At 38.5% G+C, this 23992-nt stretch overlaps 1 protein-coding gene across 1 annotated transcript; it reads right to left on the bottom strand.

The window, feature by feature from the left end:
* Positions 1 to 4961: 4961 nt before the first annotated feature.
* On the bottom strand, positions 4962 to 6681 carry LOC125923163 (tRNA (guanine(6)-N2)-methyltransferase THUMP3-like). The gene is given in 2 exon segments (XM_049631264.1): positions 4962 to 6163; positions 6165 to 6681. Coding segments are annotated over 2 exon segments (1536 nt in total). The 5' UTR covers positions 6615 to 6681; the 3' UTR covers positions 4962 to 5077.
* Between the last annotated feature and the right edge of the window lie 17311 nt (positions 6682 to 23992).

The raw sequence follows: 23992 nt of genomic DNA, 5'->3' as shown, positions 1-23992 counted from the left end.
AACATTTAACAAAAACAAGAGAGAGAGAGAGCATCTTTATCAATATTAAAACCCCTCAATATAACCTTGAAATTATATAACAATCTCTTACTGTTTTATGTTTGACTTTACTTAATAAGGGAGAGAGGAGAATAAACATGATGTGAACCACTCTGTCCACCATCCCCTTTGTCTTAATGGATTTTCTTTTGGTTCTGAGAAACAGAAATCCGCTCAAATTAGCTCAATCACAAAGGACAAATTTTTTTTTTTTTTTATAAGACAACTTTGTGTAACCAAGTCTCATGAAGAATAAGATCCAAGGCCAGGAAAGAATTAAGCAAAACATTTCTCTGTCTCTCTCTTTCTATCTCCTTCTCTCCATTTTTTTTTCTAGGCTGGTTTTTATCTCTAAAAATGAATCTGACTTGACTGTTTGGGTCTGCTGTGCGCTACTGTTCTGAGTCACTTTTGTAAGGGAAAGTAAGCTGATACTCACAGGGAGCAAAATATACCACCCCAAAATATGCCCCTTTGGCAACTGATTATTTTGAGCTGGTTATTTTTAAGAAACAGCAGACACAGGTGAAGCTCTGAAAACTTGGTGAAAGTTACCCTTTTGTAAGAGACATTTACATTTATATGGGAAATCTCCATTTGTCAGGTGTCCTCTGTACCAGGAAGAGAAAGATGACTCTAAATCTTGAGAAATTATTATAAGCGGACAAGACATGGACTTAAAGCCACATAGCAACATTACTCTTGCTTACTGTGCTTTTCCTGGTAATCTCCAATCACTGACTTCCCAGCCTCAACATCTTCTTTTCTCTTTAGCTGAAGATGGTATTTAAGGTGATGCCTTTGACCACTTCGGAGTGTTACTCAGTTTTCTTGAGTGTCTCCCATGTATACAGGAGGTATACATGTTATTAAACTTTTGTTTGCTTATCTCCTATTAATCTGTCTTACATCAATTTGATTACTGACCAGCCAAAAAACTTAGGAGGGAAGAAGAGAAAGTTTTACGTCCCCTACATCTCCTAGATACCAGAGAATTAGGAATTAAGTTCAGATGGAATAATGATAATGCATCTTAAAAATCACACCTAGAAATCTGGCTGATTAAGTCACATAAAATTCATATAACTCCTTTGCCCTTTTAAGAAAACTCATTCCTGTCATCAGCTAATCTAATAAAAGGTTTTTGCTCACATTAGAAGTTATTTATATGCTTATTTTACAATTCTAAAACATGTGGCAGTAAAGTACACGCATAACATAAAATAACTAGAAAATGTTAATAGTTGATTAACCATTAAATTTAAAAAGAGAGCTATGGAAGATAGATTTCATTTTAATGCAGTAAATTTAGAGACTTGACTCCATTTCATTTCTTCTTTTCTAACAATAAATTCTTGCTTTTGGCTATTATTTTTAAAGACCATTCACTTGAACCTTATAGGGGTTATAACGTGGTATTTTAAGGGACTTTTCCTTTGAGAAGGTCCAGGAATTAAATGCATCACTCACTTATGTGAAGTGAGGCAGTAAAGATACACACTGAAGTATCAGGAAATTAAAGATCTGTACTGAAAGCCATGTACAAGCAATACAGGGAACAGGATGACATCTGTTTTATATGTGATACCAGGCTTTTCTACAGGTAAGATTAGGTTTCACAGAGCAAAATTGAATCTATGCAATATTTAGTCAGCTTAGCATTCATTCTGTGATGTTTGTACAGTGGAAAATTTTGCACAATTATTCCCACTCCACTTCCTACATCTTTCCAACCCTCTTCTACAAACCTCCAATGAGACCTTGAGCTTTGAAATCCATTACACTTATGAATAACTCCAAAATGAATGCTCTGTCATTATGAGTGAAAATCATAGTGTACAGATCTCACACAGCAAAGTTAATTCCTATGGCTAATAAATAATAAATACTGTACTTAGCTTTCTTGGCCTAAGTACAATGCTCACTGGGAATTTATAAGTCATTATTTACCACTTAGTAGACACTGAGATTGTGTTATATGTTAGTATGTTGAATTAGCCATGACATCTTCCATTTGTTTCCAGTCAAGACAACAGCCTGTTCCTTTGTCTTAACTCTTCTGACTTCTCTCTCCCACAGTCACTGCCATGGCCTCCATCCCCTTCCCCACCTCCTAGAACTGTCACAACAGCCTCCCCATGGGTCTCCTTGTTCCCCTTGCTTCTCTCATCTAGATGTTGGAATGACGCTACATCACTACTGACTTGATAATCCCCAGAAAATAGTCCAATCTCTCTGAAGCCATACACATCATTTCCTGTTTCCTAATTCTTTGACTCCTTGAAGAAGAAGAAGAAGAAGAAGAAGAAGAAGAAGAAGACGACGACAGGGGGAGGAGGGGGAGACGGAGAGGGAGGGGGAGGGGGAGGAGGAGGAGGAGGAGGAGAAAAGAAGAAAGAAGAGAAACAATAACCTAGAAGAATGCATATCTGAGATCAACAAGTGCTCCATGGTAGAGAGAGGTCCCTCTTCAGATAGGTCCTACCTAAATTACCTCCCTGTACAAGCATTCTCATTAATCCACTGACATTCCACTCAGAGAGACCATACAGATGGGCTGATCTGGCAGACTGTGATGACATTTTATATTCTTTATTGAACCAGAAAATCTTTGCCATAAAAGGGTCTCTGCGTTTCATTGAGTGTGGTCCTAGAAAGGCGCAATACTGCTATAATAAAAACGGCAATTTTAGACTGCAATGTATCATATATTTAATAATGGTGATGCAATCTTAAATAACATCAATATTTGACATTGATTACAATAAAAATATCCTGAGCTCTGAAAAAAAAAACTCTTTATTTTTTAGAAAGAAAAATAATTTTAATTTTCTTGGAATTGTTTAGGCAGCCAGTGTTTAGGATTTCCTTTATCATAGTTACAAAGGAAGATTATTATTTTTTGTTTTGTGTTTCTTTAACTAATCAAATAAGTAGCTGATTTCTATTACTTACCACCTGCAGAAATTTCATTACCACATTGAAAAAGTGAGGAAATCATTCATTAATATGTATATATGCTTTCCTTAAGCAATTTAGGATGGTATATACAACAAGAACTCTTTCCAGATCTCCACCATTGCAAAGCTAAAAAATTATATTGAAATTCAGCTATTTAACCTTCATAAATGAAGTAACCTGCATAGCTAACATTAAATGTTTGATTTAATTTACTTGCACAGGTAACTCACTGAGAAAGCATTTAACCTTAAAGTTAATGATATCAGATCTATTCCACAGTGTATGTGCCTCCAATTGCTTTCTACAGCACTGCACAAACTAATATTAAGTTCTCCTTTTAGTAATATCCATGGGCAGGAGGGACACATTATCCTCAATTATACCTGCATAACATCTTTGTCAACTTCAGGTGCCTTCCACTTCAAGAGCTGTAGGTGAGGAAAGTAGGGGCAGGACCCATTTCACACCAGATAACCTCTGAAAATAGATTCAAGGAGAAACCTTTTAGAGCCAAGCATGTTTTCAATTGCTTCTAAGTCAGAAGAGCTTCCTTTTTCCTTTCGATATTTATACCTCTGCCACCTTTAGCGTGATTGGTTGGGGGAGGGGGGAGGCAGGGCACTTTTTAAGTGAGGGAAGTACCTCTAAAAGCATTAGAAGACTTCTTTGGAGAATTTATTATAATCTCAGAAGGGGGAAGGCTTTTCTAATCATGATTTAAAAACTAAGAGGTCCCAGGGTACCTGGGTGGCTCATTTGGTTAAGCATCCGACTTTGGCTCAAGTCATGATCTTGGGTTCATGGGTTCAAGCCCAGCATTGGGCTCTATGCTGACAGCTCAGAGACTGGAGCCTGCTCGGGATTCTGTGTCTCCCTCTCTCTCTGCCCCTTCCTGTTGGTGTTCTGTCTCTGTCTCTGTCTCTCTCTCTCTCTCTCTCTTAAAAATACATAAACATTAAAAAAAAACATAAAACTAAAAAGTCCTAAGAATATAAAATGGATAAATTTAACCACATACATATCAAACATTTCTGCATAACAAAATTCACTGAAGTGAAAACATGTGCCAAACTACAGGAAAACCACAACCATGTGTCATAAAAGCACTTATCTCTCATTTAATATACAAAGAGTTTCTACATATCAGTTTTAAAAGTCTGATAGCACATTAGAAAAGAGCAAAGAATATGAGCACAGAGTTCACTTTAAAGAAACAAATACGGATCTTGAATGAATGAAATAATGCCCAAGTTCATTCATAGCAAGAGAAATACAAGACATCGGTACTCATTATCAGACTGGCAAGAATACAGAGATTTAATAAGATACTGTAGGTGATATAGAACAACATATACTCTCATAAGGTACTGACAAGTATACAATTTCAAAACTTCTATGGAAGAAAATTTTTCAATATCCAGCAAACTTATAATTATATATGCCCAATAGTTACATTTTTTTTCTAAGTTTATTTATCTTGAGACAAAGCATGAGCAGGGAGAGGTAGAGAGAGAGGGAGAATCCCAAGCAGGCTCCACGATGTCAGCACAGAGAATAATATACCCTATAGGAAAAGACATTCATTGTAACCTTTTTTATAAGAGCGAAATGAGTAAACAACCTAAAATACTCACATTAATGGATCTGATAAAGAATGTACACAAAAGAATACTATGTAGTTATTTAGAAAAGAATTAAGAAGCCATTTACATATTAAAATAAATTGGGGTGCCTGGGTAGCTCAGTCCATTGAGCATCCGACTTTGGCTCTGGTCATGATCTCACGGTTTTTGAGTTCAAGCCCCATGTTGAGCTTTGTGCTGAGAGCCCAAAGCTTCAGATTCTCTCTCCCTCTCTCTCTGCCCCTCCTCTGCTCATGCTCTCCCCAGAAAATAAACATTTATTAAAATAAAATAAAATAAAATAATTTGATCCTTAAGACATACTGTTATGTGTTTTTTTTTTCAATTTAATCTGCAATTTTATTAACGCTATTTTTCTCTCAAACCAAATACTACATGCTGACATTCCCAGTGTCAAGAGGCACAAATACCATGAACCATCTCTATTCTTTGCATCACCAAGGAGTTCTTTCCCCATGTTGTTCTACAGGATGAACAAAAGCTTGAGGTGTACGTTTCAGAAGATAAACTGCTGCATGAAGACCCCCTATGTTCACCCAGACTGTATGCACCTTCCGCCAAACATGTCCCATTCTGGATAATGCCTTGGTAAAGCATTTCTTGTCCTGAGTAAGTAGCACAGCTCGGCCTGTCCCTGGTCTACAGACGCGGCTCATCTCCCGTAGGCAAGCTGGATAAAGGTTCCAGTTTCTCTTTTTGGAGCCCATCCTTTTTCCAAATGGCATGTCTGTTACAATAATGTCCACAGAACCAGTTCTCAATGGCAGATTGCAGATATCCCACTGAACAGCATCTATGGGCAAGCCCCAGGACACTTTGCCTTCTTTAATTTGGCTCTTGGTCAATAAAGATGAGATGTTATTTGCTGCTCTATTCACAGCCAACGGATTATTATCACCAGCAATATGATAACAGTTAGACCATTCAGTAGCCCCCTCTATTGGGATTGCCCCTGTTCCACACATCGGATCAACTATTATATCAGTAGGTTGAGGAGCACAGAGCCTGAGCATCCCGTAGGCAAGAGTAGATCTCAGAGTTGTAAGTCCAAAATGTGTGATATTTCTTCGATGGAGACTCTCTTCTGTCAATGCAATGCCCACAACAATTTCATTATCATGGATGTTCAAAAGAACCTCCACATCAAAGTTGGTCATGTCAGCCTTCCACTTAAAATAATCTTGAACACCACCCCCAAAATCTCTTGCAGCCTCATTTGAGGAAAAGCAGTGTTTTTCTCCTGCCCTGTTGCACGTGACTCTAAACTTCAGCACCTCAGGAGTTTCTTCTTTTGAGCCTTCATCAGTCTCATCTTTGCAAGATGCCAAATCATCCTCTACTAATGTTGATATCTCTTCTTTAATGGCTGGATTTTCGTAATAGTCTAAGATATGGGAATCTAAGGTTTTGTTGGTGAATCCTTTTTTATCATCCCTCTCTTCTGCTTTATCTCCTTGTCCATTATCAATCTTCTCTTTACTTGAATTCTGATTTATCTTTTTGCGCTTTGTTTTTTTTTTTCTTGAAACTGATGTTAACATTCCATACTTTTAAAGGTTCTGACCATGGAAGCTTCCCAGCCAACTCTTCAAAATCCTTTAAAACTTCTCCCTTTGTTTCTTTGAACTGGTAATCTTTAAACTCCTTAACAACCACAAATAAGTTATCAACTGATCTCAGACAATGAACCTGAGCCAGACTTTCCACTGAAATGTCAAAATATATCTTGCCCCGGTCTTTGCTGATTTTGCACGATGACCCCAATTTCTCTCTCACTTCATCTGCAGCTGTTTGCTCAAAACCGGTAGGTACAGTGGCTCCAATAGTGACTTGGAGGTGCTCAGACTCACTTCTGGGACCACTTTCTGTCACTTGTATAGACCTCTGGTTCCCATGAAGGTTCACATCCAGAAGTTGGTTAGTGGCTTCTTGAACATCAGACATGTTGGCAGTGCTTCCAAGATTCCTCATACGGTCCCGGTAGCCAGCGCAGACCCTTCCTGATGCGGCAACCCGCCAGCCCAGCGCGCCCAGGTCACGCCGCCGGACATACTGTTATGTTTTAAAGGAAAAGCAAAGCATGGAACAGTATGTGTAATAATAGCATGCATATATTTGTGTAAAAAATAGGGGAATAAAAAATATTTGATAATAAAGATACCCTATTATAGAGGACACATAATAAACTGATCATTTTAGTTTGCTGCACTGAGAGGTGGGAGGAAAAATCTGTGATGGACATCCTTTATATTTTTTAAAATTTGAAGCTTTTAATTACTATATATACAGAAATAAGTAATTTCACAAATTAAAAGAAGGAAGCAAACAGATAAAGCTATTGCCTAAAATAAAGGCATGTAGATTTTCTATACATTTCACTCATTAAAAGTTTAACTTTTATGGCACAAAGGTAATCAACATTATGTTTTGAAAGAAAAAAATAGGAACACCTTTCTGGAAACAAGTGTTAGAGCTCTTCATGAGAATTCTTTCTAGAGAATTGTAAATGCTTTCTCAGCACTGTCTCCACTCAGTACTTCTTCTCACCTCATGGAATGAGACATCATTGGATAATTTCTCTAGAAAATATCATTAAGGACTTACAACCCTTGCCCAAGATCTGTGTGGAATTAGCCCAGGCCTGCTCAATATCAAATTGTAGACTTTCTCAGGACCTCATTACTATGTTTGTCAATAGGGAGGCCTTGTCTAACCTACAGTCTGGCACTGTGACACAGCATTTTAAATGGGGACCTAGAAAATTCTGGATATAAAATAACAGAATTTTGTAATGTTAGGTTATAGATTTGATATGAAATTAAATATCCTTGGGTGTTTTGGCTATTGTCTTTATGTTTCATTTTGATGTTTGTTTGTTATTTAATATGGAAGCCCTTTAGTTACTGATTGGAGAAAAATTCTAACTCAAAAAACCATGGACTCTTCCCCAAGGTTAAGCCATGGAGAAAACAGGATGGGCAGGAAGAGGCAGGAGTTGGCAGCAAAGGCAAATGTACATGAGGCAGGTGCATGATTGTTTCAATACTGAGTGTGGTCCAGAGATGGATGATGTCTAGGAAGGTGGGAAATAAAATGTGACCCCAATGATTACTAAAAAATATCACTAAACTGCTTGTCTGTTTTTGAAATATAAAGTTATCTCCAGCCCAACAGAACCACAATATGTTTGTTATCATAATTGAAAATAGGTAGTTTTTAAATACCACCTGTAATAGCGACACAGGACAAGTCCGGAGTCCATTTAGTGAAACATAACACATTTAGCCTACACAAGAGAGAAGATACTGATAAAAATAAAAACTCTGCCAGAAAGATAATTCTCTGCATTTACATTTTTGTGGTCATGAAAAATTTTCTTCCTGGCACAAAATCTTTTTCCTCATAGACTCAAGCTGGGCACAATATGTTCCTTCTATATTCTTTTTGTTCCTCCCAGCACATGGTTTGACATTGGTTTGTTGTCATTAGCATCACCTTCAACAAATCATTTCCTTCACTTGTCCAATTACAGACAACATAAAAATGCCTGTCCTCCATGTTTCTTATTTCAACACTGGACTTGACATGACTCTACTCTAAATCACAGAAGCTGCTTGTCAGTTTCTATGACTTAAAGTTAATTTTCACTCGGCTTTCTCTTCTTTTTATTTCACATTTCTTATGGGTAATGGCCAGAGTGAAAATGATGGTTTAAGAGCTTCTCTCCTTCAGACCCCTACCTTCCCCATCACGGATTTATAGCACACTTTTCCTCAGGGAAATTTTAGTATATCTCCCCTCCACTCAACAATAAAAGAGAAAACACTATCATAAACCAATACAGATATCCTCTGACACTCTTTAGGGACAAGGTCCTTCCCTTACACCAAAATGTAGAACAGCTACCACAATCAATGAAGAAAATAGCGCATTTGATGTCCTCAGGAAATCACTACTGTTTCTAATTCATTTCATTCTATGGCTCCCAAAACAGGCTTAGAGATACACATGCAAAAAGTCAACTACCTCTGTGACTGCAGTCAAGGTAAATACACAACAATATCAGCAAATCAAGGAAGTGAGAGATCACTCTCCTTTCAATTTGAAGAAAGACATTTTACTGAAGAAGAGAAAAGCTAAGTAACTTGAATTTTACTAAATTAGTTGTGTCTTTTTAATTCTTATTTTCTGCATAATAGCAGCAATGAAAATATGGGTTAACTACTCAAAGCAGAAAATCAACTCATGAAAAATTTTGCATATCTTGTTTCAGTGCATGTTGTCTTAGCCTCTCTCTAGGTCACCGGGTCTTCATTGGGAAATTCCATTTTCCTGTTTCCTTTTTTCGCCCTCCTTTTTAAGGTTTATAAATGCCTGATTTGCAGTACACACTTGTAGATTTCTATGGGAACCAGGATTCACCTTGAAATATAAGGTAATATTCTAACCAGTGTTCTGAAACACCTCCGGGGTCCCTATGTAGCATGCTCAAGCTATTACTGTCGGGCTTTTATGGGTGAATTTCAGAGTTCCCTTGGATTCGTTGAAAATGTGAGTGTACTGAAGATGAAACATCTTTCACTGCCAATGTCTCCTACCTGTATATACTTTATCTTTGATCTTGTGTGTTACTTTCTCTAAGGAAAAAATAATATCATCATAACTTAAACTCCAGAAATTTACTTCCAACTGAATTTATACTACCCCCAAATTTAAACTCCAGCCATTTTATAAAATCCAGAATAAAAAACATATTCATCAGGAGCAATAGTGTTTCAATCCCCAAGACAATCTCAAGTACCAATGCTTTTATAATTTGTTAATTAACTATAACATCTTAGACAAAAATAATTGATTTAAACAATTTCTTCTTCATGTTAGTTCCTATGTTGGGAATACCAGCATGCACTGATTTAGAGAAATATCCAAAACCATTTCACTGAGGGAAATATGTTCCTTATATTGCAGGAATACTATTTAATCCTGTATTTTTCAACAGTGTTTGATGTGAACCTCCTGGGTTTATTTTAAATTTTTTAATTAAAAACAATTTTTTTAGAGAGAGTTACACAAGCAGGGGAGAGGAGCAGTGGAAGAGAAAGAGAGACAGAAGCCCAAGTAGGCTCCACACTCACTGCAGAGCCTGACATGGGGTTTAATCCCACTACTGCAAGATCATGACCTTAGTCAAAACCAAGAGTCAGATGCCCAATCAACTGAGCCACCCAGTTGCCCCTGAAACTCCTGTTTTAAAGGACCCTGGATTGAAGATGGTGGCGTAGGAGGACGCTGGGCTCACCGCGTCCTGCTTCCACCTACACCTGCCTAAATAACCCAGAAAACCGCCAGAAGATTAGCAGAACGGAGTCTCTGGAACCAAGCGCAGATGAGAGGCCCACGGAGGAGGGTAGGAAGGGCGGCGAGGCGGTGCGCGCTCCACGGACTGGCAGGAGGGAGCCGGGGCAGAGGGGTGGCCCAACGGCCAAGCAGAGCCCCAAGTCTGGCTGGCAAAAGCTGAGGGGCCGGATGGAGGGTGTTCCGACAGCAAGCGGGACTTGACATCTGGAAGGTTATAAGCAAACAGCTCTGCTCAGAGAACAGGAGGGCTGGAAGACAACGAGAGAGAGAGGTGTTGAGCCCCGGACAACAGAGATCAGCTTGGTGGGGAATAAAGGCGCTGGCCAGCGCCATCTCCCTCGCCCATCCCCCAGCCAAAATCCCAAAGGGAACCAGTTCCTGCCAGGGAATTGGCTTTCACCACGCAAACACCCAACGATGTTCTTCTGCGGATCCATCCCTCCAGCGGGTCTGACTCCCTCCCGGAGCCACAGGGCCCCTCCCGAAGCGGATCTCCGAAGGAAAAACGAGCTGAGCCTGCCCCTCCCGCCCCTGTGCACCTTGCCGATCCACCACAGCTAATATGCCAGATCCCCAGCACCACAAGCCTGGCAGTGTGAAAGCAGCCCAGACTGGCCATACCACCCCACAGTGAATCCCGCTCCTAGGAGAGGGAAAGAGAAGGCACACACCAGCCTGACTGTGGCCCCAGCGGTGGGCTGGGAGCAGACATCAGGTCTGACTGAGGCCCCGCCCACCAACGCAAGTTATTCAAGACAGCACAGGGGAAGTGCCCTGCAGTTCTGCACCACTCCAGGGACTATCCAAAATGACCAAACAGAAGAATTCCCCTCAGAAAAACCTCTAGGAAATAATGACAGCTAACGAACTGATCAAAAACGATTTAAACAATATAACAGAAAGTGAATTTAGAATAATAGTCATAAAATTAATCGCTGGGCTTGAAAACAGTATAAAAGACAGCAGAGAATCTATTGCTGCAGAGATCAAGGGACTACAAAACAGCCAGGAGGAGCTAAAAAATGCTATTAATGAGCTCAAAATAAAATGTAGATGACCACGGCTCGAATTGAAGAGGCAGAGGAGAGACTAGGTGAACTAGAACATAAAATTATGGAAAAAGAGGAAGCTGAGAAAAAGAGAGATAAAAAAAATCCAGGAGTATGAGGGAAAAATTAGAGAACTAAGTGATGCACTAAAGAGAAATAATCTACGCATAATTGGTATTCCAGAGGAGGAAGAGAGAGGGAAAGGTGCTGAAGGTGTACTTGAAGAAATAATAGCTGAGAACTTCCCTGATCTGGGGAAGGAAAAAGGCATTGAAATCCAAGAGTCACAGAGAACTCGCTTCAGACATAACTTGAATCGATCTTCTGCATGACATATCATAGTGAAACTGGCAAAATACAAGGATAAAGAGAAAATTCTGAAAGCAGCTAGGGATAAACATGCTCTAACATATAAAGGGAGACCTATAAGACTCGTGACTGATCTCTCTACTGAAACTTGGCAGGCCAGAAAGGAATGGCAGGAAATCTTCAATGTGATGAACAAAAAAAATATGCAGCCAAGAACCCTTTATCCAGCAAGTCTGTCATTTAGAATAGAAGGAGAGATAAAGATCTTCCCAGACAAACAAAAACTGAAGGAATTCGTCACCACTAAACTAGCCCTACAAGAGATCCTAAGGGGGATCTTGTGAGACAAAGTAACAGAGACATCGCTACAAGCATGAAACCTACAGACATCACAATGATTCAAAACACATATCTTTCAATAATAACACTGAATGTAAATGGACTAAATGCGCCAACCAAAAGACATAGGGTATCAGAATGGATAAAAAAAAAAAAACAAGACCCATCTATTTGCTGTCTACAAGAGACTCATTTTAGAGCTGAGGACACCTTCAGATGGAGAGTGAGGGGATGGAGAACTATTTATCATGCCACTGGAAGTCAAAAGAGAGCTGGAGTGGCCATACTTATATCAGGCAAACTAGACTTTAAATTAAAGGCTATAACAAGAGATGAAGAAGGGCATTATATAATAATCACAAGGTCTATCCATCAGAAGAGCTAACAATTATAAATGCCTATGTGCCAAATACAGGAGCCCCCAAATATATAAAACAATTACTCACAAACATAAGCAACCTTATTGATAAGAATATGGTAACTGCAGGGGACTTTAACACTCCACTTACAAAAATGGATAAATCATCTAGACACATGGTCAATAAAGAAACAAGGGCCCTAAATGATACATTGGATCAGAGGGACTTGACAGATATATTTAGAACCCTGCATCCCAAAGCAACAGAATATACTTTCTTCTCAAGTACGCATGCAACATTCTCCAAGATAGATCACATACTGGGTCACAAAACAGCCCTTCATAAGTATACAACAATTGAAATCATGCCATGCATACTTTCAGACCACGATGCTATGAAGCTTGAAATTAACCACAGGAAAAAGTCTGGAAAACCTCCAAAAGCATGGAGGTTAAAGAACACCCTACTAAAGAATGAGTGGGTCAACCAGGCAATTAGAGAAGAAATTTAAAAATATATGGAAAAAAACGAAAATGGAAATACAACAATCCAAACACTTTGGGATGCAGCGAAGACAGTCCTGAGTGGAAAATACATTGCAATCCAGGCCTATCTCAAGAAACAAGAAAAATCCCAAATACAAAATCTAACAGCACACCTAAAGGAAATAGAAGCAGAACAGCAAAGGCAGCCTAAATCCAGCAGAAGAAGAGAAATAATAAAGATGAGAGCAGAAATAAACAATATAAATCTAAAAAAACTGTAGAGCAGATCAACGAAACCAAGAGTTGTTTTTCTGAAAAAATAAACACAATTGGTAAACCTCTAGCCAAGCTTCTCAAAAGCAAGAGGGAGATGACCCAAATAGATAAAATCAGGAATGAAAATGGAATTATTACAACCAATCCCTCAGAAATACAAGCAATTATCAGGGAATACTATGAAAAATTATATGCCAACAAATTGGACAACCTGGAAGAAATGGACAAATTCTTAAACACCCACACACTTCCAAAACTCAAACAGGAAGAAATAGAAAGCTTCAACAGACCCATAACCAGAGAAGAAATTGAATCAGTTATCAAAAATCTCCCAACAAATAAAGGTCCAGGACCAGATGGCTTCCCAGGGGAATTCTACCACACATTTAAAGCAGAGATAATACCTATCCTTCTCAAGCTATTCCAAAAAAGAGAAAGGGAAGGAAAACTTCCAGACTCATTCTATGAAGCCAGTATTACTTTGATTCCTAAACCAGAGACCCAGCAAAAGAAGAGAACTACAGGCCAATATCCCTGATGAATATGGATGCAAAAATTCTCAATAAGATACTAGCAAATCGAATTCTACAGCATATAAAAAGAATTATTCACCAGGATCAAGTGGGGTTCATTCCTGGGATGCAGGGCTGGTTCAACATTCGCAAATCAATCAATGTGATACATCACGTTAATAAAAGAAAAGATAAGAACCATATGTTCCTGTCAATCGATGCAGAAAAGGCATTTGACAAAATTCAGCAACGTTTCTTAATAAAAACCCTCAAGAAAGTCGGGATAGAAGGAACATACTTAAACATCATAAAAGCCATTTATGAAAAGCCCACAGCTAACATCATCCTCAATGGGGAAAAACTGAGAGCTTTCTCCCTGACATCAGGAACACGACAGGGATGTCCACTCTCCCCACTGTTGTTTAACATAGTGTTGGAAGTTCTAGCATCTGCAATCAGACAACGAAAGGAAATCAAAGGCATCAAAATTGGCAAAGATGAAGTCAAGCTTTCACTTTTTGCAGATGACATGATACTATACATGGAAAATCCGATAGACTCCACCAGAAGTCTGCTAGAACTGATACATGAATTCAGCAAAGTTGCAGGATACAAAATCAATGTACAGAAATCAGTTGCATTCTTATAAACTAATAATGAAGCAACAGAAAGACAAATAAAGAAACTGATCACATTCACAATTGCACCAAGAAGCATAAAATACCTAGGAATAAACCTAACCGAAGATGTAAAATATCTGTATGCTGAAAACTATAGAAAGCTTATGAAGGAAATTGAAGAAGATACAAAGAAATGGAAAGACATTCCGTGCTCATGGATTGGAAGAATAAATATTGTCAAAATGTCAATACTACCCAAAGCTATCTACACTTTCAATGCAATCCCAATCAAAATTGCACCAGCATTCTTCTTGAAGCTAGAACAAGCAATTCTAAAATTCATATGGAACCACAAAAGGCCCCGAATAGCCAAAGCAATTTTGAAGAAGAAGACCAAAGCAGGAGGCATCACAATCCCAGACTTTAGCCTCTACTACAAAGCTGTCATCATCAAGACAGCATGGTATTGGCACAAAAACAGACACATAGACCAATGGAATAGAATAGAAACCCCAGAACTAGACCCACAAACGTATGGCCAACTAATCTTTGACAAAGCAGGAAAGAACATCCAATGGAAAAAAGACAGTCTCTTTAACAAATAGTGCTGGGGGAACCGGACAGCAGCATGCAGAAGGTTGAAACTATACCACTTTCTCACACCATACACAAAAATAAACTCAAAATGGATAAAGGACCTGAATGTGAGACAGGAAACCATCAAAACCCTAGAGGAGAAAGCAGGAAAAGACCTCTCTGACCTCAGCCGTAGCAATTTCTTACTTGACACATCCCCAAAGGCAAGGCAATTAAAACCAAAAATGAACTACTGGGACCTTATGAAGATAAAAAGCTTCTGCACAGCAAAGGAAACAACCAACAAAACTAAAAGGCAACCAACGGAATGGGAAAAGATATTTGCAAATGACATATCGGACAAAGAGCTAGTATCCAAAATGTATAAAGAGCTTACCAAACCCCACACCTGAAAAACAAATAACCCAGTGAAGAAATGGGCAGAAAACATGAATAGACACTTCTCTAAAGAAGACATCCGGATGGCCAACAGGCACATGAAAAGATGCTCAACGTTGCTCCTCATCAGGGAAATACAAATCAAAACCACACTCAGATATCACCTCACGCCAGTCAGAGTGGCCAAAATGAAGAAATCAGGAGACTATAGATGCTGGAGAGGATGTGGAGAAACGGGAACCCTCTTGCACAGTTGGTGGGAATGCAAACTGGTGCAGCCACTCTGGAAAACAGTGTGGAGGTTCCTCAGAAAATTAAAAATAGACCTATCCTATGACCCAGCAGTAGCACTGCTAGGAATTTACCCAAGGGATACAGGAGTACTGATGCATAGGGGCACTTGTACCCCAGTGTTTATAGCAGCACTCTCAACAATAGCCAAATTGTGGAAAAAGCCTAAATGTCCATCAACTGATGAATGGATATAGAAATTGTGGTTTATATACACAATGGAGTACTACGTGGCGATGAAAAACAATGAAATATGGCCCTTTGTAGCAACATAGATGGAACTGTGGAGTGTGATGCTAAGTGAAATAAGCCATACAAAGAAAGACAGATACCATATGTTTTCACTCTTATGTGGATCCTGAGAAACTTAACAGAAACCCATGGGGGAGGGGAAGGAAAAAAACAAAAGAGGTTAGAGTGGGAGAGAGCCAAAGCATAAGAGACTGTTAAAAACTGAGAACAAACTGAGGGTTGATGGGGGGTGGGAGGGAGGGGAGGGTGGGTGATGGGTATTGAGGAGGATACCCTTTGGGATGAGCACTGGGTGTTGTATGGAAACCAATTTGACAATAAATTTCATATATTGAAAAAATAAATTAAAAAAAATAAATACCTATAATTAGGAGAAGCCAAAAAAAAAAAAAAAGGACCCTGTGCTCTCACTATAGCAGCCAACAGCCACACATGTCTAGAAACGTACTAGAAATGAGCCTAGTCAGAACCGACGTGTGCTGTAAATGTAAAATACACATTGAATTTTAAAAACTTAGTATGCATTCACACCAAAAAAAAAAAAAAGATATGTATATGAGGTGATAAATGTGTTAATTAACCTGATGGGGGGAAATTCTTTCATAATGTTTATGTGTATCAAACCATCATGTTGTACACATTAAATATCTTACAATTTTATTTGTAAATTATACTTCAAGAATACTGAAAGAAGAGGCTCCTGGGTGGCTCAGTTGGTTAAGCATCTGACTTTGGCTCAGGTCATGATTTCACAGTTTGTGGGTTCAAGTCCCATGTCAGGCTCTGTGCTGACAGCTCAGAGCCTGAAGCCTGCTTTGGATTCTGTGTCTCCTTCTCTCTCTGAACTCCCAGCCCCTCAAAAATAAATAAATATTAAAAATTTTTAAAAAGAAGACTGAAAGAAGTTAAAAATTTAGTATACATAAAGGAATGTAAAATATCTCACCAATAATATTTATACAAGTTATATGTTGAAATGATAAAATTTTGAATGTATTGGGCTAAATAAAATATATTATTAAAATTAGTTTCACTTGATTATTTTTTCACTTTTTTGATATAACTATAAAAACAATCATGGCCTGAGCTGAAGTTGGATGCTCAACCAAGTGAACCACCCAGGTGCCCCCTATAAAAAATTTTTAAATTTGATTTTTAGCTCATATTATATTTCTGCTGGAGAATCCTGATATAGACATTTGAATAGTATCATGCAACGGTTAGGATCATTGTTCTTAACTACCATATCCCAAGGCCTAGGATATGTTCTAAATAACCCCAGTCCCTGGCATAATAGGCACTCAGTAAATATTTATTAAAAATAATAATAAATAAAAGTAAATAACTTCTTAACTATCAAGTATATTTCCTCCACAGAAATCAAAATGTTCCACAAGTATGTAGAAATAAATAATTACCATGTTTGAGACCTATAGGAAGACAAGTGCTAAGAGAGAAAAATGGCAAAGTGAATAAATTGTGCTTAAAACAAAGAATAAGTATTGGTTGAGTTGCAAAACCAAAGCTAAAGAAGGGAGAAATATTTGTAAGGTGTAAGAAATGTGATAAAGAACATCTATGTATTGTTTCTAAGGAAGGTGACAAAGTAATTGAAAGATCAATGTATCTTTTTAAAATTTGGGCCATTTAGGGGCACCTGGGTGGTTCAGTTGGTTGAGTGTCCGACTTCGGCTCAGGTCATGATCTCACAGTTTGTGGGTTCGGGCCCTGTGTCTGGCTCTGTGCTGACAGCTTGCTCAGAGCCTGGAGGCTACTCCGGATTCTATCTCCCTTTCTCTCTGCCCCTCCCCTACTCACACTCTGTCTCTGTCTGTCAAAAAAAAATAATAATAATAAACATTAAAAAAATTGGGGGGGCATTTATTTTGAGAGTAATTTATGCAAAATCATGATTTAAGGAAGTTAAATTAAAATTTGACTCTAATAAATGTAATAGTCCTAAATGGTATGAAAAGAAAAAATGGCTTAAAGGGTACAAAATGCTGAAAGTGACATCATACCTAAGCCTTGTTTTTAGAACTTTAACCTAGAAACAAATATCCATCAGTTTTACTAGCTATTAGAGATAAGTTGAGGGGCACCTGGGTGGCTCAGACAGTTAAGCATCAAGCTCTTGATTTTGGCTCAGGTCATGATCTCATGGTTCATGAGTTCAAGTCCTGCATTGGGCTCTGTGTTGACAGCACAGAGCCTGTTTGGGATTCTCTCTCTCCCCCTCTCTCTGCTCCTCCCTGCTCACAAACACACACCCTGAATATTAATAAACAAACTTAAATAAAGAAATAAGTTGAAACTGAATTATTTATCATAAGGGGAAATTCTAAATGTTAAAAAAACAAATTAGGCAAATATCTAATAAAAGAGAAACCTCTTGAGTTGGTTCTGTTTGTGAAGTAACAGGACACTAAATATCTAAAAGGATGTAATGGTATTATTGACTAATGTAGATATGGTGCTTCATATATGCCAGGCATGGTCCTAAGCAATTTATATAAATTAACTCATTTGGTTTTCATAAGAATTTCATGGTATAAGGGCTATGATTATCCCTATTTTATAGATAAGAAAAGTAAAACAAGAGGCCAACCAACTTGACCAAGCTAAACACAGCTGAGTTGCATAGCCTGAATCCAAACCCAGGCAGCGTAGCTTCAGTAACCTTGCTTCTAATCACTCTGCTACACATTTAGGAGAACCTGTCTCATGATAAGTGATTTATGCAAACTATTCACTTAATGTTTGCACATTCCTAGGAGGAGGTACAATATTAGCAGTTTATTTAAAAAAATTTTTTAATGTTTTTATTTATTTTTGGGACAGAGAGAGACAGAGCATGAGCAGGGGAGGAGCAAAGAGAGAGGGAGACACAGAATCTGAAGTAGACTTTAGGCTCTGAGCTGTCAGCACAGAGCCCAACGTGGGGCTTGAACTCACAGACGGTGAGATCATGACCTGAGCCAAAGTCGGATGCCCAACCAACTGAGCCACCCAGGCACCCCAATTATTAGCAGCTTAAAAATTAGGAGATCATTGGGGCACCTGGGTGGCTCAGTTCGTTAAGTGTCCGACTTCAGCCCGGGTCACGATCTCGCGGTCCGTGAGTCCGAGCCCCGCGTCAGGCTCTGGGCTGATGGCTCAGAGCCTGGAGCCTGCTTCCGATTCTGTGTCTCCCTCTCTCTCTGCCCCTTCCCCATTCATGCTCTGTCTTCCTCTGTCTCAAAAATAAATAAACGTTAAAAAAAATTTTTTTTTTAAATAAAAAAAAAAATTAGGAGATCAGAATTCAGAGAAGTTAAGTCACTTGTCCAAAATAACCCATTAGGATTAGAATCAAGACTTGAATTTAGATCCATCACTCTCTTTCCACTAGCTGCTCAATCATACTGAAAAAATAGAACCGGAATGAACAATAGAAACTATGAATAAACTTTTTATTTCTAAGCACCTGCCCATGACCCAATTTGATTAAGGCAGATTACTTAGACAACCTGTACCAAGCATTCTGAAATATTTTCTCTTGTGAAAATAAAATATTCAATCTATTAATAACAGACTATTTTCTTTTAGATACATTTCTCTGGTGAAGTTGCACAGACGTGTACTCTTTTACTATAAATTCTTATTTTCAAATCTTACAGTATCTGCTGAAGTACAAAATGGTGTATACAAAGCTATGAACAATACAAGGATAGAACGCAGCACCTTGGAGAGCTACACCGAGTTATCCTCTGCCTCTTCCACAAAGGATTGCTGGATTTTGAGAAAGTATTTGCAAGCTGCAGAAAGCTCTTCTCCCAAACAAAGCAAATGTTCCATATTCCTTGCAACCTGAACCATAAATACATAAACAATCTCAAAGGTCAGTGAACAGCTAAAACAGTGAGCTACATGGTCATCTCATTTATTTTTTCTTTAAGAAATACAATCAGGAGAAAGCAAAGGAACTAATGCTAATTGTGCCAAAGAATTAGAATGCTGGAAAGTTAGAAATGAAAAGTTATGCTTCCCCTAGTAACTATAACTTGGCATATTCTATATAAGGACATAAATATAACAGCAAATATAGTACATAAAATACTATCATGTGTGCAAGGAACGAATAACAATAGCTGGGAGGATCATAATTTTGACTTTCTTGACTTTTATGAGTTTAAATTCTCAGCCACAATGTTGCATTAATACATACACGTTTTTTAACCAACCTTGACTTAATTTTTTGCCTCTTTCTATGCAATCGTCCTCTGAGTTTTCTTGGCACTATTTTGGCTAAAGCAGTAATATTTGAATACTGACCTTCCAATTTGATTTGGATTCAAGTCTTGACCTTTAAGGGGAAAAAATGGGAGGAGTGAATATTTCATCCTGGAACTCATTAAACAAGGGAAAGAAAGTAAAGGCAAAGCTTTCAGCTGTGCATGATTGCTAAACAGTGTGAGAATGCAGACACCACTAAATAAAACAAGTCACGCGTCAGGCCAGAAAAAAAGCTGAAGCAATCATTTAAACCTGCACACTGCTGTTTTTTATTTAATGCTGAGAGGTGTTTACAATGCTGGGATTGTTGGAGAAAGGTTAATCCAGATGAGTAAAAGAGTAGCAGTATATGAGACTGTTTCACACCAGCTCTTTGCAGTGAATATTTTAGTAACCATTGCGAAGCCATGTCAGCAGTGCAACCATCAAATGAAACAGGAAAGAAAGCAAATACTACCCTAAAGAATGAATTTTGATTTAAAAGAGAAGCAGAGGCATTCATTGCCCTCTGCTGTAGTGATGATGGGGTAGAAAACAGTTTCCATCAGAGTAAAGTGCTCTTTTTTAGCTCCTATATTCTCAATTCACCATCCTATTTGTGAATTTGAGAGGTAGGGAGGAGTAAAAACCTCCACTCATTCTCCTTCCAACTTTCATTTGGTTTCTTTCCCCCCATGAGTTTCAAACTATAGTAGCAATTCTCTCCTTGGAGAGTATTACCTTACCTCTGCATCAAGCTATGTCAAAAACTATTCAATATTCTAAGCAGCTCCGCCAGGGCACATGTTCCTGTCTTATTTCCTTCCCTGAAAAGAATCTGTATTGATCTCTCCAAAACCTTGGGGCCAAATGAAAATAGCAGGGGAGGCATTCTGTAGGGGAAAAATGCAGATTTGTACTGTCCCCTCCCTTTTTTTTTCTTGCTCTCCAGAATATCAGTGCAGACAGAGCAATATTGGAAACTCAAGGATAGTTTCTTTCTTCCTTCTTCCCCAAGGCTATGTTAATAGCAGCATTTGTGTTCCTGCCTTTACAGCTTTAGGACCAAAGATCAATGAGAGTCATGTTTCAACTTTTCCTTTGAAAGAACCGCTGCCCAATCCATAAATAAAATGCAAATTTCCCCAACTGTGGTTCAGTGTTACTGATTTCTGTAAATAATTACTTCAGCAATTCAAAATTTGATTTTTTTGTGCCCAGTTAACATTGTTGATAATTTTGAACCCTGTTAAAGAAAACATTTGGACATTTGTTAAAGATAGTAAGGCAGGCTTTATACAAGGAGTGCTACTGCATTTGCATTTTGTATTAGAGGTAAGAGATTAAGCTCACCTCAGAATACAAGAAGTGGAGATTTATAACTGTTGGGGAAGAAGAGCTTCCTCTGCCCTATCATCCTTCTACCTGGACTTAGAATCAAATTGACATCAGACAGATTAACAGAAGAAAATCAAATTTAATAGGAATACATATGGGGAATTCACACAGATATGAAATTCTAAAGACAGTGAGGCAACATGAAGCCTATAGGAGCTAAGGAGAGGGGTAGACTCTGAGGATACAAAGGGGAGGAAGATCTTTAGCAAGAAGGTGAAAGGAGATGTTTGGAAAAACAAAGGTTGCTTTATTATGCAGATAAGTTTCTTAGGTAAAGGGGAGTCTTTGTTAACAATAGCTTTCTTCCTGGTACAGGCTCTCCTTTCGAATATAGAGTTAGTCAGATGAGGGGGAGGCAGAGAGCTTTTCCAACATCTGCTGGATTTTAACTACTTTTAACTCAAAATAATCTGTAGGCCACCATCTTGAGGCAGCCTGCCCTTTGTTGCTAAATAGCCAAGGAGCAGGGTAGGGTCAATAGGTAAAAAATTACTAAGAAGAATCATAAGGATAAGGGGACTATGTCAAGGGCTAAACTAATTTGCCAGAATTTTTGCTGAAGGCAGGCAAAGATGATAGGATGTCAAGGGTGGAAGATAAGGAATCTAAACAGATCATCATGAGTGGTCATTTACCAAGAATGGGGTAAGAAATTTGAGCAAAATGTCCAAGGTGGGGAATTTTCAATAAAATGACCCAGCAGCAGAATTCTTGCTAAAACTGGACTGAGTAAAAAATGGAGCCCAAGACGGGGCGCCGGGGTGGCGCAGTCGGTTAAGCGTCCGACTTCAGCCAGGTCACGATCTCACGGTCCGTGAGTTCGAGCCCCGCGTCAGGCTCTGGGCTGATGGCTCGGAGCCTGGAGCCTGTTTCCGATTCTGTGTCTCCCTCTCTCTCTGCCCATCCCCCGTTCATGCTCTGTCTCTCTCTGTCTCAAAAATAAATAAAAAACGTTGAAAAAAAAAATTAAAAAAAAAAAAAATGGAGCCCAAGAGAGACTCAAAAAGAGGACTAGAAGGATCCTAATTAATGTTTGGTCAAAAAGGAGAGTCAACTCAATTTTTAAAATTACCTCACTTTTAAAATTAACTGTAAATGGGCAGAAAACATAAACAGACACTTCTCTAAAGAAGACATCCAGATGGCCAACAGGCACATGAAAAGATGCTCAACATCGCTTCTCATCAGGGAAATACAAATCAAAACCACACTTAGATATCACCTCACGCCAGTCAGAGTGGCCAAAATGAACAAATCAGGAGACTATAGATGCTGGAGAGGATGTGGAGAAACAGGGACCCTCTTGCATTGTTGGTGGGAATGCAAACTGGTGCAGCCACTCTGGAAAACAGTGTGGAGGTTCCTCAAAAAATTAAAAATAGATCTACCCTATGACCCGGCAATAGCTCTGCTAGGAATTTACCCAAGGGATACAGGAGTGCTGATGCATAGGGGCACTTGTACCCCAATGTTTATAGCAGCACTTTCAACAATAGCCAAATTATGGAAAGAGCCTAAATGTCCATCAACTGATGAATGGATAAAGAAATTGTGGTTTATATACACAGTGGAATACTACGTGGCAATGAGAAAGAATGAAATCTGGCCTTTTGTAGCAATGTGGATGGAACTGGAGAGTGTTATGCTAAGTGAAATAAGTCATACAGAGAAAAACAGATATCATATGTTTTCACTCTTATGTGGATCCTGAGAAATTTAACAGAAGACCATGGTGGAGGGGAAGGAAAAAAAAAAGTTAGAGAGGGAGAGAGCCAAACCATAAGAGACTATTAAAAACTGAGAATAAACTGAGGGTTGATAGGGAGTGAGAGGGAAAGGAGAGTAGGTGACAGGCACTGAGGAGGGCACCTGTTGGGATGAGCACTGGGTGTTATATGGAAACCAATTGGACAATAAATTTCACATTAAAAATAATTAAATTAAATTAAATTAAATTAAAATTAAATTAAATTAACTGTAGGAGCTTCTGGGTAGCTTAGTTGGTTGAGCATCAGACTCTTGATTTTGGTTCAAGTCATGATCCCAGGGTCATGGGATTGAACCCTTTATGGGGCTCTGTGCTGGGTGTGGAGCCTGTTTAAGATTCTCTCTCAGCCTCTCCCTCTGCCCCCTCCCCTGCTTTGACTCTCTCTCTCTCTAAAAAATAAAAAATAATAAAATAAAATTGACTGCATATTTGTAGAGAAGAAAAGGAAAATATGACCATATTACCCTGCCAATATACTACTCTGATATGTATTGCAAGCAAATGTATTTTTGATAATATAATTTTTATATTAATGATTATTTTCAAAACAAATTTTATTAATAAAATAATCCCAATATCTACTACATTAAGCAATGCCAGAGGCAAGGAAAGAATCAAATACCCTAAACAAATTTGATAACTGGCTTAGTATCTGAATAATATATTAATAAAATATTATACTTATGAAATGTTTTATATTTTTAAGAGATGATTTATTTTATTTATTTTATTTTGAGAGAGAGAGAGAGAGAGAGAGAGAGAGAGAGAGAGGGAGATAGAGCAGGGGAGGGGCAGAGAGAGGGAGAGCCAGAGAATCCCAAGCAGGCTCTACACTGTTAGCAGGTAGCCTGATGTGGGGTTCAAACTCACAAACCATGAGGATCATGACCTGAGCCAAAACCAAGAGCTGGACCTTAACCAACTGAGCCACCTAGACACCCTGAAGTGCTTTATATTTTGTTATTTTCACATTATACTGTCAGAGAGCCCTCTTGCTCAATTATAGATCCCAATAATTAAAACCAAAAATAGATAAGGTTAACTCATGCTCTGACACCCACCGTTCTTATTTCTTATTGTACTTATTTGAAGCATTTATGAAAA

This window comes from Panthera uncia, chromosome B1, assembly GCF_023721935.1.
Source record: "Panthera uncia isolate 11264 chromosome B1, Puncia_PCG_1.0, whole genome shotgun sequence".
Taxonomy (NCBI): Eukaryota; Metazoa; Chordata; class Mammalia; order Carnivora; family Felidae; genus Panthera; species Panthera uncia.
The sequence above is the reverse complement of the archived record's forward strand: the minus strand, read 5'-3'. Positions and strand labels throughout refer to the sequence as shown.